Source organism: Choloepus didactylus, chromosome 2 (assembly GCF_015220235.1).
Source record: "Choloepus didactylus isolate mChoDid1 chromosome 2, mChoDid1.pri, whole genome shotgun sequence".
In the NCBI taxonomy this organism is placed as follows: Eukaryota; Metazoa; Chordata; class Mammalia; order Pilosa; family Megalonychidae; genus Choloepus; species Choloepus didactylus.
Genome location: NC_051308.1, coordinates 243,122,035 through 243,138,889, shown reverse-complemented (window position 1 = coordinate 243,138,889; position 16,855 = coordinate 243,122,035). Strand labels below are relative to the sequence as shown.

The window sequence follows — 16,855 nt, the reverse complement described above, 5'->3', positions numbered from 1 at the left end:
TCCCGGCGCCGCGCACGCCCCGCCCCCGCCGCGCCGCCGCCATCTTTGTTAGGGGCAGGCGGGCCCGGCGCCCCGAGATGCCGAAGTCGTGCGCGGCCCGGCAGTGCTGCAACCGCTACAGCAGCCGCAGGAAGCAGCTCACCTTCCACCGGTGAGTGCCGAGGGCGCGGGGGGCGCGGGGGTCCGGCCCCGGGGCCGGCGGGCGCGGCCCACACGGCGGCCTCGGAGCGCCGGGCGGAAACTCCGGGGCCGCTGTCCGGCCCGCGGGGAGGCCCAGGGCGTTGGCGCCGGGCCGGGCACTGGCCGTGCCTTTGCGGGGGGGACCCGGGCGGCCGGGACGACTGGCCGGGGCAGGGGCGGCGGGCGCAGGACGGCCAGCGCCCTCGGCGGGACGGGGACGCGCGCGCAGGGGGGTGGAGTGACCTGCCCGCGGCCACGCAGCTCGGGGACAGTCTGGCTAGTCCAGGAGGGCTTCCTGGAGGCGGACGTCTTGGCGCTGCGCCTCGGCCCGGAGGTCACCTCCCCAGAGGGCCGCCCCCCACGCCCTGGGTGGCTGGCTGTGCCCTGTGCTTCTCTTCGTCGTCCTTGGCGCCCCCTGACATGAACTTCCCGCGTTTGGGTGTTCAGTGCCCCAGCGTCTCCCCGCACCCAGCGTGTCAGGGGGACTCCGTCTCATTCTCAGCGGTGGCCGGGAACCTAGTTGTCAGTGGCTGTTTGCCGAGTGAATGGATGAGTAATGGCTGACGTCGACCGGGTCTTGCTACGTGCTGGGCTCTTTGCTAAGCCCTCTCCGTGCGTCATTCCGTGAAGGTGGGGGCAGACCTGGGCCGGTACAGTGGAGGCACGAGAACGTTCCAGGTGTGGCAGGGGAGGGGGCAGGGACGTGGGGGTTGTCTGGGAGGGATGGTGGGGGCCCCTGCCTGGGTGCAGCTTGGACATCTGCAGGCTTCAGGGTTCCAACCACTGCTGCGCTCTGTCCCCTGCACCTCTTGGCTTGCACCTCCTCCTCTCCTGTGATCACTGTCCTGTTTTAAATAAATGTTTTTATTGAGGTTTATCGTAGTTGCAGAAAAGTGCACATATCATCAGTACACAGCCCAGTGAACACACCTGCCATGTGTTAGCACATTGCTAGCCCCCCCAGGAGCCCCCACCGTACTCCCTCCGTTTCCCGCCTTCCCTGGTGACTGCTCTGCTGCCTTCTGGCCGCGTGTTCTGAACTTCACGTGGATGGACTCACAGTCAGGTCCTTTCTGTCTGCGCTCGCTCACTTGTATGTCTGTCTGATTCGTCTGTGCATGCTGCGGGGCTTCCTTCCTTCTCGTTGCTGGTTGGTATTCCATGGGGTGACCATGCCGGAGCTGATCTGTTCTACAGTTGAAGAGTATTTGGGTGTCCTCACTGGACATTTCTGTTGGACGTGTCTTTAGCACATTTTGGTTGGGTGTACACCTGGGGTTGGAATTGTCTCCAATTCTCTCCTGAACCCATTCCAGTCAGACTTTCAGCCCTGTCACTCCCACAAAATAGCTCTGTCAAGGTTACCAGTGGCCCTCTGTTGCCAAACCTAGCGGTCAGTCCTCCGTCCTCAACTTAGTTGACCTCTGCAGCATCTGATACTTCCCCACTTGGCTCCCAGGACACCACTCTCGGCCTCTTCCTTTGTCACAGGTGTTCTCAGTCGCCTTTGTTGGGGCTTCTTCAAATCCTTCACATCCCAGGCTACATTCTGGAGTGCCTTAGGGCCTGGGCCTCAGCCCTGTGATGGGCCTCACACACACTTGCCCCCACCATCCACACTCACCCCCGTCACCCAGTCTTGTGCCTCCCCACTCGCTGCCCCCATCCACCCTTGCCCCCCATCCCCACTCACCCATCCCCCATCCTCACTCCCTCCCCAGGGCATGGATCTTGCCCAGCTGTGGCTTTTCCATGGCTTACGCAGGGACATCTCCAGATCCACGTGTCCTCCTGCCCACTCAGCTTTAGCACTTGAATGTCTAAGAAGCATGTGAAATTTAACATAAATACACAATAATACTCCGGATTCCCAAGCCGGCCCTGCCTTCAGCCGCCCCCACTGCGGGACGTGGAACCCCGCAGCCCCGTCCTTCCATTGCTTGGTGCCTTCCTCCTCTGCTGACATCCTGATCCTGGCTGCCTGGAGGCCTCCTCCCGCAGCCGAGTGGACTCCGGCCTGTCGCCTCCCTACCCAGAGCCACTAGGGGCTTCCCGCTCGGGTCCCTGCTCCCCCTTCCCTCCCACCTGTGCTGGCTCTGCCCCAGCTGGCTGCCTCCTTCACCCTGACACCCCCAGGGCCCCCTCCCCCACTTCCTTCCATCCCTGTACTGGTGCCACCTCTTCAGATGGCCTTCCCCACCCCAGAGCTTCCTACTTTCCATCACAGTCTCCTTTTAGAATGAAGTCCTCACGGAGGCAGATTTTGCCTTTTTCACTCCTGTGTCCCCAGCACTAAGCACAGGGCCAGGCATGTAGCAGGTCCTTGAATGAATGAATGAATGAATGACAGCTCACCTGCAGAGGTAGCTCTGGAAACACTGTTCACTTGGGCTCTTTGGCCACATTCATAGCCTCAGGTTTTCTACTAGGGATGCCACTAATAGCCATAGAAGCCTCCAGCAATTGGATGCGATTTGACAAAGGGAAGTTCCTGAATTTTCAAAGCTGTCCAACGAGAGCCTCCGGTATTGTGAAAACTACAAAACCCTGAGGTTCTGAATCCTCACCTCTGATGCTGGGCCTCTCCCCTCTGCCTGCCAGGTTCCCGTTCAGCCGCCCGGAGCTGCTGAAGGAATGGGTGCTGAACATCGGCCGGGGCAACTTCCAGCCCAAGCAGCACACGGTCATCTGCTCCGAGCACTTCCGCCCCGAATGCTTCAGTGCCTTTGGAAACCGCAAGAACCTGAAGCACAACGCCGTGCCCACGGTGTTTGCCTTTCAGGACCCCATGCAGGTATGGCGCTGCTGCGTGTGAGCCTTCCGGATCCACGGGTTACCCAGCAGTTGGGGGTGGAGGGGAGGCATTCGCGGGGGAAGCGAAGGCCCAGAACTGCAGCGAGAGCAGTGCCTGGCGAGCCCCTGGGCCTGTGCTCTAAGGGAAGCCATAATTTAAATCCCCCTTAAGAATAAACCATGTCTTGCGATGGGATGCCGTCAAGGAAGGCAACTGGCGAATGCTCCCAGGGCTCGCGGCCGCCCCGCCTGAGAGCGTTCAGACCCAGGGCGCTCCTGCCGTGTAGCCAGCCAAGGCCCGGAGAGTGTGTCCCAGCCAGCAGGAGTGGTCAGGCACCCAGGTGTGCCTGGGGCTGGGCCTGAAGGAGGGCGCCAGGTGGATGGTGGAGGGAGGGTGCCAGTGCAGGCTGGGGCCCAGCGTGGCAGAGCCTGCAGGTGGAAGAGGTTGGGACACCTTCGGAGACAGTGTCAGTTCAGGTGGGTCGGAGGCTCACCAGCAGCTGGAGTGATGAGCAGGGGCCGGAGGACGACAGGCTGGGGCAGTCCGTGGGGTTGCAGGAGGGGGCCGGGCAGGGTGGTGGCTTTGGCAGGTGCCTCTGGCTGCAGGTGGAGGAGGGCATGGAGGGAAGTGGGGCTGGAAGCCGTGGTGGTGACCCGGGTGACAGCGCCTGGGAGGCCTGAGCTGAAGGTGGGCCGCAGGGCTGGGAAGAAGGTGGAGTGGCTGGATTCTGCTGCCTTGGCAGGCTGGCAGGAGGGGAGCCTGGAGCTTGCCGGACACCTGTGGAATGTGGGGTCCTTATTCCCTTAGACAGGAACACGGAGGAGGAGCAGGTGGTGGGTTTGGGCGTGTTGAGCTTGAGGTACTAATGGGACACCGGGGTGGAAGTGTCTCGGAGGCTGTGGGACATGTGGTTCTGGCTCAGGAGACAAGGCCAGGTTGAAGCCCTGCGAGGGGATTGTATGAAACTTATTAAATCCTGAAGGCGGGCTGAATGCCACCCCCCAGGTGGCGGCAAAGTAATGTGGGGCAAGCCAAAGACCAAAAGATTGGGCTGCTAATTTGATTGTACTGGGAGACAAGGCCCCCACCCCCACCCCAGCAGAAGCCTGGGAACCCCCCCCTTCCCAATGCTGGGAGCCCTTTCCTTAGCAAGCACCCCGGAACGTTCTGCCTCGGGCATCTGTGCTGGCTCTTCCCCTCCCTTGGAAGTCCTTGCTCCACATAGCCTCGTGCCACTGCCTCGTGCTTGCATCCACTCACAGTTCCCGTGCGGCCGGGCCTGGCTGCCCCACTGACACCCAGCCCTGCTGGCCCCTCTGACCTGTTCCTGGCCCCTGCTCCCATCGCCCTCTGTCCAGACCACGAGCCCCACAAGGGCAGGGGCTGTCTTTGGCTCACTGGTTTATTCCCAACACCCAGAGTAGGGCCTGGCACCGCGTCAATAACTGATTGCAGTTTACTCACTTTCAGTGTTCGTGGAAAACTTTGTGCCCGAAATAAGGATTTGGGTTGTGTGTCTTGCAGAGATTATAGTTTATTAACTAAGAGGAGGGGAGAACATTTGTAACACACACCCTTAGTTCTTTTGATGCCTGGGGAGTGTGGGGACATGGGTCATAGCCCCTGAGGGTCTTGAGAGGCTCAGCTCCTGGGTGCAGCCACCCGGCAGCCCAGGGACAGCAGGATCTGAGCTGGTGGCGTCTAGAGCGCTGAGGGGCTGTCTCCTACGTGGCCGCCACTCTCCGAGCAAACACTACTGAGTCACTTCCTGTGCGCCTAGCAGGATGACCCGTGAGTGAGGTCCCTGGCTTTCCGGGCCCCTCTTCACGGACCTGCGAGCAGGATCTGGAGAAGCTTACTGGGTGGGCAGGGAGCGCATGGGGCTGGGCTGGGTCCTGGTCCCAGTTTAACTTAACGTCTGCCAGACAGGCCACACGCTGGCTGAGCCGTGGGCATCAAGAGGCCCGAGACCCCAGCCTGGCCGCAGGGGATTGTTAGGGGAAGTGGGTCCTCACCTGCCCTAAGCGAGCTGTGTGCACAGCCTCTCCGCATCGCATCCATCTGCTTCTGTCCTGCAGCTGGTGAGGGAGAACACAGACCCTGCTGGGGAGCGAAACAGCGCACACTCTCTGGAGGAAAAGGTGCGTCTGCCCGGGGCCGGGCCCCGACTTTGAAGATAAGGCTGTGAGCTGTGGGGTGGGGACAGTGGGCAGCACCTCCCTGGCCAGGCCAGCCTGTGGGGGTTCATGACACTCTCCTAGTACGCTAGAGCATCGGAACCCCGGTTTCCCTGGCTAAAGCCAAGCAGAAGCCTCTCGTACTTGCTTCTTTCCAGTCAGTGTCACATCTGGCCTGGGTCTCATTTCTCAGCCCCCCGTTCTGGGGTCTGTCGGGGAGGAGGCTGGTTGTCTGTGTCCCGGCCCCACCCAGAGCTGCCTCTTGGCCAGCGGCTCCCCCGGGCGGCGGGGGAGGATTACGGGGGACGGACAAGGGACAGCTGGGAGTGTCCAGTGTCGGCCGGGCTCCGCAGGCCTGACTCGGTCCTGCCGCTTCCCAGGGCGTTGGCGAGGCGGGGGCTGAGCGCAGCGCTGCGAGAGCCATGGACACAGCGCTCGGGGAGCTCCGGCTGCCCGCGAACGCCGAGGCCCTCACCGGAGAGGTAAGACGCCGGCTCAGGGTCTCGGGTCGGAGCAAGACGGCAGGTGGGTGGATGGTCCCGGCCTGAGGGGCCGCCTTAGAACAAAGTGAAGCACCTGGCCCCAAAGGACCCAGCCCGTGCAAGCCAGGAGCAGGCTGGTGTGAGGCTGGACTTCCGACCTTCCCAATGAGGTGCTGCTGTCCCAATGATTTGGGCATCCATGTGAGCCCTAAAATGCTCCCTCCCTTAGGTGTTCAGGGAGTAGTGGGTGCTGATGGGGTTGGGGGACCAAGGGAGTTGGTGACAGGCCTCTCGGGGACCCAACTGTGTACCACCTTCCTGCTGGTGAAAATGCCTTGCCCCATGCGCCGGGGCGCGGTCCCTGGACTGTTTGCCCCTGGGCAGCTCCTTATCCGTCACCTGCCTCTGTCCTCAGGTCTCACCACGTCGTCTGGGAGCAGCAGAGGCCCCTGGCCGTCCTGCCAGCCCCACGGGGCCCAGCAGGCCCCTTCCCAAGCAGCCACTGGATCACAGTTATGCCCTTTTGGATTTACATGCCCTAAAAAAAAAACTCTTCCTCACCCTGAAGGAAAACGAAAAGCTCCGAAAGCGGTTAAAGGCTCAGAGGCTGGAGATGCGTAGGCTGTCCAGCCTCCTGCGTCTCCATGGGGAGGGACAGCAGCTCCCACAGGCCAGCCCACCAGCAGAGCAGCAGAGCTGAGCGGGTGCCGGCTCATCTTGGAGATGCGGGGTCAGTGCACTCAGGGCCGGGCAGTGGCTTCAGGGCCCTTGCTGGTAACAGTTGTCTGCTGCTGACCCTTGGAAAGCGGCAGTAAGGAATGCTGGGGCAGGAGAGTAAGGGGACCCGGAGCCCGCTGTGGGAAGACAGTCACTGGCATTGTCCAACATGCAGCATCCGGAGACCCCAGGCTGGCGGGGAGGGGAACTCTGGGCACGACAGGCTGAGTCCTCTAAGTGATGGGGGCCCGGTCAGAGGCAGCCTGTTCGCAGCTGTGTGTGCCAGCAGGCGCTGAGCCCAGGCCTGAGCCCCGGGGGACACAGGCTCCCTCCCGGAAGAGCAAACTCTTCTTTCCTGGATGCATTTCCCAGGATGGCCGCTCCAAGGATATCCCCCCGCGACAACAGGGAGCGAGTGGGGGTCCCTCCCGTCGGCCTGGACAGCCAGCGCCTCCAACTCTGTGGGCCAAGGCTGGCTGCTGGCTTCACGGCCTGGCTTGAACCAACGATAAAATGTCTCTCCACACTGCGATTCTGCCTCTGTCACTGAAAACCAACTAAGTGATGGTGCCAGGTTTTCTCTTCTGCCATGTTTCACTGTCACTGAGAAGAATAAAAACATGACTTTAATTTAAAAAAAGAGAAAGCTAAGAACACTCCGTTATTTCTTAGACCAGTGTTTGCTCTAGGAATGGAATCACGGCGTCAGTGGTTCAGTGAAGATGCAAATGGGGTGGGGGGGGGGCACTTCCCTTATTTTGCTCACTCCTAAAAAGAAACACACAGATAATTAAAAAATACTATCCCCAGCCTTCAGGAAAAGTTTATTATGTAAGAGTAGCCTTCCGAACAATCACCTTCAAACAAAATGAGGAGAGCTGGTGTCCCAAAGAACTACCTGCAGCAGAGGAAACACAAGCCCGTTTCCAAAGTCCAAGGTTCATGACATGCGGTTTATTGCACGATTCATTCAGAGACTCGGGTCAGAGAATCTTTTAATGGTGATAAATAGCACAGAATTTTACAACCTGAACTGTGTAAAAACTGGAGGGCAGGGCCACGCGGATGATTCTCAGAAACCAGGGTCAGGGCAGAGGAGGGTGACTTCAGCAAGAGCTGCAGGGGTGATGAGACCCCCGACATCGCCTCCCTGGGCCGTAGAACTGTTGTTGACCCAGTTACAGGACACATGACAGGCCACTGCACCAGGAGGCCGTTTACTGCAGATGACAGACCAGGCTCCTTGGGTGTAAATATTCTGCACCCCCAGAAGGGGGTCTTAGGGGCAGTCACACCCCAGTCCCCACCACCCACCCAGGAGCCTCCGTGAGGAGGGCTGGACCCGAGAAAGTGCTCAGCTGGGCCCTTCTGAGCGGCAGCAGCAGTGCCCCCCTGCCAGGTGGCCCGCCAGTGGTGTGGGCGCAGCAGGTGACGAGCCCTGGTCCTCATGGCAGGCCTCCCTGGGGCATCGCTCATCTGAGTTTGGCACCTGTCTGCACCCCTGCCCTCGTTCCCTCCCACCACCTAATGCCCCCTCCCCCCCTCCTGGCAGTGCTCTCTGCACCCTAATACTGCGCTGCAGATTTGGGTGGCCACAGGCAGCTCCTGCTGAGGCGTGGGGGCTTGGGGGCTTGATCTGCTGCCAGAGGGGCCCTTCCCCCACAGGACGCGGGGGACTGCTGGGAGGAACGGACATGGCAGGGATTGAGCCCTGAGGCCAGGGTGACACTGCTGTCCCCAGCCAAGGGCAGTGGGAATGCTTTGCTCTGAGAAGCCTGGAAGGGGGACAAGAGAGACCAGTTTTCAAACCCGTTTGTTTCAGATAAAAAGCAGATCAGACACCCAGAATCCCCTCCAGATTCACTTAGTAATATTTCAACAGAAAGAGGTGGTTTTTGGGAAGCTGAGTGAGCAGAGCCTCGCTTGATCCTTGAGACCTGAGCATAGGAAATTCCTTCCTTCCTTTCCATTTTTGCTTTCCACGTTCAGTTTGGATTTTAGGAAAAGTAGTTCACATCCTGAGTGTGAGGGTGGGGTGTTCCATAAATACCTCAGGACAGAGACGGGAACCAGCGGGTGGCCAACTGCACCAGCGCCCAGTGCAAAGCCAGGGCAGGCACCCCGAGTCTGGGCCCAGGGCCCCCTGCAGGGACATGATCCTTGGGACAGACACATCTGTACTGTGGTCTGGTCCAGGCGGGGCTGCCTCAGTTGTACCTCCAACACCCACGAAAGCTGGGGTGTCTGTGTGTCCCTTCACATAATTGACATGGTACCACCTTCTATAGGAATAATATAAAATAAAAACATCTGATGTTTGGGGTTTTCCCTGCTTCCAAATTTGTAGACTCCTAGGGAGGGTTTTTGCAGCCGCTTTTTCATCTGGTTTTTCAGGCAATTTATCCATCTGTATCAATCCTGTGGGCTGTACAAGAAAAGACAAACTTGGTATCAAAAGGAAACCGTTTCCACTCCCTATTTCTACTTCTACTTCAGGGGCTTAGCACCCCACAGACCAGGGCTGCTCCCTCGATGGAGCAGGACACAAGCTGGATCTGGGACACGGAGGAGCAGCTGGGTGTGCTCTTGTGCCAGCTGCCCGAACGGCAGTTTCTGAGAAGACGTGCACCCTGATTCCACCTGTAAACAGGACCACCCCCTTCCTTGGGCAATAGCCGATGGCTTCCGTTGCTTCCCAGGTGGGTGACGGGGAGAAGCTCAAGGGAACAAAGTGGGCATTTCCCCTCACCTGAGGGGCCACTCTGGTGCCCCCCAACCCCCAGGTCACGGCCGAGGCCTTTCTCTGTCCTTTGCAATCAGGCAGGCCCTCTGCCCGGGGGGCGGCCACTCACACTGCTTTGGTATCCTAAGGGCCTCGCTGTCCGAGGCCATCACCTGGTGCAGGACCCCGCGGAACTGGTAAAGCACTTTCAGGCTCTTCTCTTCACCCACGCAGGGGTCGTAAAACCCCGGCAGCCCAGCCTGTAACCAACAGAGGACAGACGGCTATTACCACAAGAGCGTTCTCTGCTGCTGCCTTCAGGGGCAGCTAGGAAGGGACCTGAACACTCCAGCCAGAGCTGCCCCACGGAAGAGAAAAACTTAGGAGCTTGAGGAAACATAAGAGAATTTAAACAGCTGCGTACTTAGCCCTCGACTTCCCTCTCGATAGGGGATCTTCCAGCATATTAAACGAGCCTCTCTCCTTACAAAGCCCTCCGAAGACAGAAAACCTGCTGACTCCCACGGGAGCAGGCTTCATTTGGTCTGCGTGTTCAATCAGCTTTACAGTCCATGCCCATGGCTCTGGCAGTGAGCTACGACACGCTGCACAACCTGCACACACTTTCCAGAGCAAGACAAGTAACCGTCTAGAAGGGAAGCTCTATGAAAGCGGGGTGGGGGTGGTGCATCTGATTGTTTGGTGCTGCACCCGAAAATGCTTGGCACATAGTAGGTGCGCAATAAATACTCTCTGAGTGAGGGAAAGAAAGGAAAGAGGAAGGGAAAGGGGAAAGGAAAGGATAGAGAGGAAAGGCCCCGGGCAGTAACTGCCGGCTAGATGAAGCCACCGCTGCTGCCACAAAATGGCCGACCCCTTCCAGGCGCCAGCTGTCCTCGCAGACCGAGCCCAGGCCCCACGCCGCCCTCTTGTGCCTTTTTAGTCTTCCCGGCCCACCAGTAAGTGGCTGTACCTTGGAGGCCTCTGTGAGGAAGGAGCTTTGAGTCCTTGACCAGGCACTGCAGCGGCACGGTCACGTCAATCAACCTTCACCTTCGCCGCCTTCTGGCTTTTGTCATTGACGAACTTCCCGTACCAGGCGTTCAGGATGATGAGCCCTGCAGGAAGGCCTGGGTCAGGGCCAGCGCAGGGCCTCCTTGGAGACCCCAAGCTGCCATCCTGTCCCAAGAGGGGACATGCAGGCCTTCTTACCCATTCTGGACTCTTCGGCCTCAATGATTCTTCGGACAGATTCTTGCAATCAAGCCGAACCTGCCAAAGAACAAGGGCGACACTGTCAGGGCTTCCTGGGCGCCGCCTCTTTCTTCACAGGGTCTGCCTGGTGACAGTGACAAGTCTGGGGGCCCTCGGTCTGGTCCGTAACAACTATCTGCTCAGGGTTCTGGAAGAGAAGGGGGGAGGGGCCCTGGAGCCCAGCTCCGGACTGGTGCTATTAATACCCCACATCTGCAAGTGGGCAGCTCGGGGGCAGCCCCTCAGGCCGGTTCTAGGGGCCAAGGGGGCAGGTAGGCTTGACACAACTGAATATATTGGCAACCCTTGAAAATAAAGAAGGTTCACAGGAAGAATTGGACTTGAGCGCCTCTTGGCACCAGTCAGCTGGGGGGTTCTGTGCTGTCCTCTCGGACAGGGCAGTGCTCACTGGCTGCACACACGGCCATGGCATGCCCAGACCCTCCTGCCTGGGGGCTGGTCCATCTGGCACGTCAGCCTTTGCCTAGTCCACGGAAAACCTGACAGTGACCCCTGCCACTTGTCTGAGAGACCACTGTCACCTTATGTCCCATACAAGCTTAAAGGGGAGAAGAAGAGGACAATACCCCCAGCTTTAAAAAACAAAGCAAAACCCTGTTATGCCTCTAGAAGGGTCCTGCATATTATTGCTAGGTCAGGGACTGAAGTTCCCAGTCTTGCGACCCATGGGTAATACACAGATGGAAATTACAAATGAAGTTGTTGAGGAAGAAGAGTCTGAGATCTGAGGGCCCTGAGACCAATATGCTGCATGTGAAGTGTTTTCCCACGTCGCCCCGGTCTAAGAAATAATCAGCCTGGGAAAGAGAATAAGGAGCTTCCATGTCATTCCACGCTGTGGGTAGGATGTTCGCAGAAGATGACGCTGGATAAAGGAGCTTCCAGGGTGAGGTCCGTGCAGCACTTACAGCAGCTTCTGCCTCTGTTTCTTCTGCAGAATGTCAGTGGCTGTGCTTTCCCTTTGCTTTCTCCAATTTCCCTTATGCGAGAAAAAACAAGCCACACATTAGCACGGTGTCACACAGCAGTGAGTCAACTGAGCCCCCTCGTTGGACCTGAGCCGGCAAACGGCTGTGATCTTACTGGATTTCTAGTTCTACAAACTTTAAAAAATATTCCCAAGACAGTCTTGAGCAGTCTGTTAGTCATTCGGCATGCGTGTGCAGCTTTCACTCATCCCTAGATGGCTTTCCCTTTCGCCCCAAGGAATGTACAGGAAATCCAGTGCCACGCTCTGAACAGAGCCCCCGCCTGACAAGGATCTCAGGGAAGAGGGAAGTGGGAGGTCTGAGTGCAGGGTGAGACTCAAAGGAGATTCCGCCGTCCATCCGGGATTACTACATGACATGTTTAGTAGGGACAATAAAGCTCCTTTAGATCTATAAATGGAATCCTCCTTTTAGCAAAGTACAGGGACTCTCACCAGTCCCATCCCTGGTCTTGCTTCAGGCCTTCCTCTAGTCTCTAAGCTCAGACCTTATTAAATTAGATCACTCACTGAGAGCTTAGATTAATGTTATGTCCCAATGGACGATCTACAAGAAAATGCAAAATAAATGACATTTCCCAACCTTCTAAGACTACAGTTTATGCATGTCTTTTATATGCAAACCTAGAATCTATTCGTCTTTGAATTCAATGCCAGGAAAAGAAATTATTAGAATAAGAAAAAGAAATTTTTTTATTTGTTGTGGTCATAGTTTATCATCTGAAACCATTTTAATAAACCAAACTGTAATCCTTTGTGAAAGTAGGGAGGACATGGATGAAAGGATTGTAGTAGTGGTACTAATAGATGAGGACAAATAAATAGCTACTATCTGTTAGCACTTACTATGAGCCCAGATGCCACGCTAAGCACTTGACCCGTATTAATTTAATGTTCTAAATGACCGTGTGGGGTGGGTTTGATGATGGCCTCTGTTTTACAGATGAGGAAACTGAGGTAAAAGCTTTCAGCCATGTCCCACGGCACACGTGAACTCACTTCTCTTTCTGAGCCCTGAGGTATGGTGTGATGATTAGTCGGTGCATGGCGAAGTAGACCACCAGCGGTCCCACAGTGGCATAGAACACGGCGCTGGGAAGAAGCTGATCCGTCAAATGAATAGGGAAGAAGTAAGTCTGACTGGCCCTGTTTAATCTGAAAAACAAAATAAAAACACAAAAATAAAAAAAAACAGGATGAGCCGGGTTTTCTGGGGAGGATGATGGGGCTCTCGGCCGCAGGCAGGCTGGCCTCTCAGATAGGCAGGAACCCAGCCGTCTCCTGGCCCCCACTGCAAAGTCTCCTGCTGGCCTTGGCGTCTGTGACAGAAGGAAGGGCCCACTCGCGGCTGACCTCGGGCAGAGCTAAGGTGCCCTACAGGGTGTCAGGACAGGAAGGCCTCCTCCGGGTATCCTGGTGGCACAGTCACGTGCCAGCTCTCAATCTATCTGTTTGAAAGAAGTTTGTGAAGATTTTAAAAGTTAGCAAATGAAGGAGTTCTGCCTCCGGTAATGGCTGACTGCCTCCTCGGACCAATCACCCAGGCAGGTGACAGCTGTCAGCCTCTGGTCTCTACTTCAGGTTCTGGATAGCGACTAAAGGTACCTTCTGGTAAAGCTTGAACTTACACAGCAATTCAACTGGTGGACGATTCAGCTCTACTGACACAGGGAACATGGCTGCAATGAAAATGTTTCTTTCCAAAGCAGCAGGACGGCTTTCTTGAAGTGAGACTTCAATTCAGATAACGTCATGTGCATCTGAACAGGATAAAGGTTTTAAAAAACAATCACAGAGAACTGATGTGCCTCATTAGCGGTCACAGTTCAGTGCAGGAAATCTGCATGGTCTCTGTGCGCCCTTCACTAAATCTCAGGTGTTCCCATGTCCTAGCAAAGAGGGATGGTCACCTGCACTGGCTCTCCACCTCTGAACCCAAGGTATGTGACCTGCCTTCACTCCCTCTCTCCCTCCGAAGTGCGAAGCTGTGCTCCAGGCTCCAGAAGGACATCAGAGAAGCAAAACAGACATGGTCCTGCCCTCAGCGAGCTTATTTCTGATGTGGAGATGGTGCTTGTCAGCTGGTGACTGGTGATGAAATGGAGAGTAACACCCAGGGTAGAGACGGACGGGCTTGCCTGGGGCGAGGTTGGGGGCAGACCCAAGTGACTGTGAGCAGAGACCTGAAGGACATGAAGGAAGAAGCCACAGAGCTGCCTGGGGGAGAGGGCACCAGGCAGAGAAGCAGCTAGAGGCCGGGCTGTCTGGAAGGCAGCGAGCAGTAGATGGGGTCAGGAGGACAGCTAGGGCTATAGGGGGAGGGCCTCTGAGACCCCAAAGTCCTGAACTGGTGGTGGTGGTGGTGGTGGTGGTGGTGTCACTGGAGGGTTTAGCAGAACAGTGACATGACCTGACTTTGGTTTACACCTGTGTAGAGAACAGACTGACAAGGGGGTAAGGGGGACAGCCAAGGTGGTCAGTTAGGAGGACACTGCAATATGCAGAAAATGAGACAGCGGGGGCAAGGAGGATGTGAGACGTGGTCTCAGCAGAGCCGAGTGATTTGTAGATGTATGCGATCCAGAGTGTGGGAGAGAGTGATGGGGGATAACTCTGAGGTCTGGGGGCAGAGCAAGGGAAGAGCTGAGCTCTCCTTCCTGAGGTGGGGAAATGCACAGCAGAGCAGGTTTGGAAGTGGGGTGTGTGTGTGGCTGGGTTGGGGGGAAATCAGGAGTTCTTTTTAGGATCCATGGCCTCTGAGACTGCTAGATAGCCAAGCAGAGATTTGGAAGAGGAAGGTGGATATTTAGGGGAGCTGGGAGGTTAAGGGGAGAGGTCTAATCTGGAGGAGTAAGTGGGAGAGCCATCAGCACATGAAGGCTGGAGGATGACTTAGGGGCTGAGTGCAGAGGGCCCGCTTCGGGGGCACCCAGGCAGCACGGGGTTGGGGTCCCCATGGAGACGGCTGCAGAGGCAGGAAGGAACGGCCAGTCGGTTCGAATGCTGCAGGCAGGTCAGGCAAGACGAGAGGCCCCAGCCACTGGGCATGGCGGGTGAGGGAGCCAGCCTCACCAATGTCTGAGAAATGCTGCTTCTGGGGGGACCTGGAGTGGGTTTTAGAGAGAGCCAGGGAGCAAACAGACAAGTCCTGTGAAGAATGAAGGTAAAATGGAAAGGAGAGAAAATGGGGCAGTAGACTAGAAGGCTATGTGCTGACGGGTATGAGAGAGTGTGTGCAAGTGAGCGGGCTTTGTAGGTGGGTGGGGCCGGCGCCCCTGTACAGGGAGAGCATGGCACAACGGTCAGGGTCACTGTTGACAGTAGGGGGACGGCAGAGTCAGACCCCAGTCACTGGATGCTAGGCCTACTGCACTCCATGGCATTCTGCTTACATGCAAAGACAGAAGCAAGTGCAACTTTAGGAACAAATGTCAGCGCAAAGGCTATTTCATCCCCAACTCGGTGAAGCCCAGCTGCAAGTCGCTGGTCTTCCTCAGCCAGAGGACCTGCGTTGCCCTTACTTGACTTTGAGAGAGACGCCCTGTGGGACGCCGATGCTGACAGCTGCCCCCGAGAACACTGTGCCTGGAGATCTTCCTCTCTGCTCCATATTCCACCACCGTCCAAAAAAGCCCGGCCCTGGAGAGAGCAGAAAGGCAGTGAGGCAGGGGACGGCCACCAGCTCCTCCCCCCCTCCTGCCTGTTCACCGTGGGCAACTACTCATTCCCACCTGCCCACCCCCACCCAAGACAGGTGCCCTCAGCCAAGTGACAGCACCCAGTCAGGACCCCTGTGGTCCAGTTCTCCCATTAGCCTGAGTTCTTCAGGGACTGGGACTGCATGATATGGCATCCCCACTGCCTGGCAGGGGAGGCATCCAAGAAATGTTACCCACCCAAGAGAATAACATGAGAGGGGTCTGACTCCAACTGGCTCAACTACACAGTCCTGCTTCCCTGTGAACCAGGCGAGGACTTACTTCAGGGATCCCTTCCACGCGAGTCTGATCGTCATCCTGGAACTTGTGCTGATAGCTGATCAGATGCAAAGGAGTGTGGGGATTCCCAGCTGTGAAGATAGAGAAAAAGCATACATGGCTAGTGCTTGGAACTGTGTGGTAAAGTGGGTGTCTACCCTCCCAACCAGCTGCTGTGCATCCATTCGGCACATGCCAGCAGCCTCACAAAGTGTGGAGTCCACTCTTCCAAATCTGAGAATTTCACATGAAAGTCCCACTTTGTAGCTTCTCATGAAAAATGAAAAAGTCTGGCAACCCTGAGCCTGAGTTCCTACTGCGGGTGGCTGCCCCTCTGAGGGGCGTGGTCCCTCATAGCCTGTGGGCCCCTCGCTCATCTTGTGGCACCAGCCTGGCCACGCCGCCACTCGAGCTCATGACTCACCTTTTGGGCTGCGTTGACCAAACCAGGTTCCCTGCCTGATTTGTTGGGTTTCTCCCAACCAGATGGTAGTAAAACAGCATTTTGCTTTGGGGAGCTCGGAACACAGCCACCAGGGGGGGCCCAAGAACAAACACTCCCCAGCACGTCAACCTTTGCACGTACCGTCACCGAGCTGCCTGAACTCTGGATGGAGCGGGCAGAGCTCGGCCCCTGTGCTCACCTGCAGGGCCACAGTGAAGTGGCCTGGTCTTGGTGTCCCGGACGATGCTCGTGCTCATGGCTGACTGGATGCCCCACCGCCACTGCAGGTAGCCCACGGTGTTCTTGTCCAGGTTCCGGGCGAGGACAGTGGTAAGGCCCGGCCGGATTCCTCGGGATGAAAACTGCAGGGCACAGTTTGTGGTAACAAAGCTGGAGGGGACACAGAGAGAAAGGGTTTGGGATGATCCCTGGCCCTAGCAGTTCTCTGCCCCTGCCTCTCAGCCAGGCTAAGATGCTGCTCACCCCCATGACCCTCGGGCCAGCTCCTGGCAACCAAAGGCCGAGGCAGACCAAGCCTCTGTCCACTTAAGACAGAGGGGGAGGCGGCGATGCTACAGCATCTTCTCAGTGGTCCTCTCGGGAACCCACACACCACGCCAACCTCCCTTTCCATTAGCCACCACCAGAAGCACCCAGTGTCTGTCTTCCTGCTGCACACTGTCATCACCTGGGCAAAGCAAAGAACGCGGACGACAGGCTCCCACCCCCATGCTTTCTGATTTAATTAGCATGAGGGGGGGTATGTTACAACATGGACTTGAATTTTTAAAGCTTCCTAGGTGACTCTAACAACGACAAAGTTTGAGAAACAATTCCTCCGAGCCCACCCCAGGTGAGTCCGACGACACCCTCAGCTGCGTGCTGCCGACTGATCGCGGAGGTCGGCTTCCACGGGAGCCCCGCGCCACCTGGTGGCCGCGAGGGGCGCTTCAGCTGGCCCCGCTGGCTGACGCTGCGGAAGGTGAACCAACACCGCTCAGTGGTCCGCCAGCAGCCCAGGGCTGGCAGTTAGCTCCTCTCCTTTCTCAAGCTATGCTTTTGCCATTAAAAAATAATATAATTGTCATCATCATCCAC

General features: G+C 57.1%; 2 protein-coding genes across 2 annotated transcripts in view; one reads left to right on the top strand and one right to left on the bottom strand.

Annotated features, from left to right (window-relative positions):
* Positions 1-31: 31 nt before the first annotated feature.
* On the top strand, positions 32-8,082 carry THAP3 (THAP domain containing 3). Its single transcript, XM_037828633.1, has 5 exons — positions 32-151; positions 2,782-2,974; positions 5,053-5,115; positions 5,532-5,633; positions 6,049-8,082. The coding sequence occupies exons 1-5, from the start codon at positions 78-80 to the stop codon at positions 6,331-6,333; spliced, it is 717 nt and encodes a 238-aa protein (XP_037684561.1). The 5' UTR covers positions 32-77; the 3' UTR covers positions 6,334-8,082.
* Positions 7,149-16,855, bottom strand: part of DNAJC11 (DnaJ heat shock protein family (Hsp40) member C11) — a 69,858-nt gene continuing 60,151 nt past the window's right edge. Inside the window, 13 exon segments of the mRNA XM_037828635.1 lie at positions 7,149-8,775; positions 9,203-9,332; positions 10,046-10,063; positions 10,065-10,115; positions 10,117-10,190; positions 10,285-10,366; positions 11,252-11,315; positions 12,335-12,490; positions 14,857-14,906; positions 14,908-14,974; positions 15,316-15,329; positions 15,331-15,433; positions 15,980-16,147. Coding sequence (XP_037684563.1) covers positions 8,750-8,775; positions 9,203-9,332; positions 10,046-10,063; positions 10,065-10,115; positions 10,117-10,190; positions 10,285-10,366; positions 11,252-11,315; positions 12,335-12,490; positions 14,857-14,906; positions 14,908-14,974; positions 15,316-15,329; positions 15,331-15,433; positions 15,980-16,147 — 1,003 coding nt within the window. The 3' untranslated portion in view covers positions 7,149-8,749.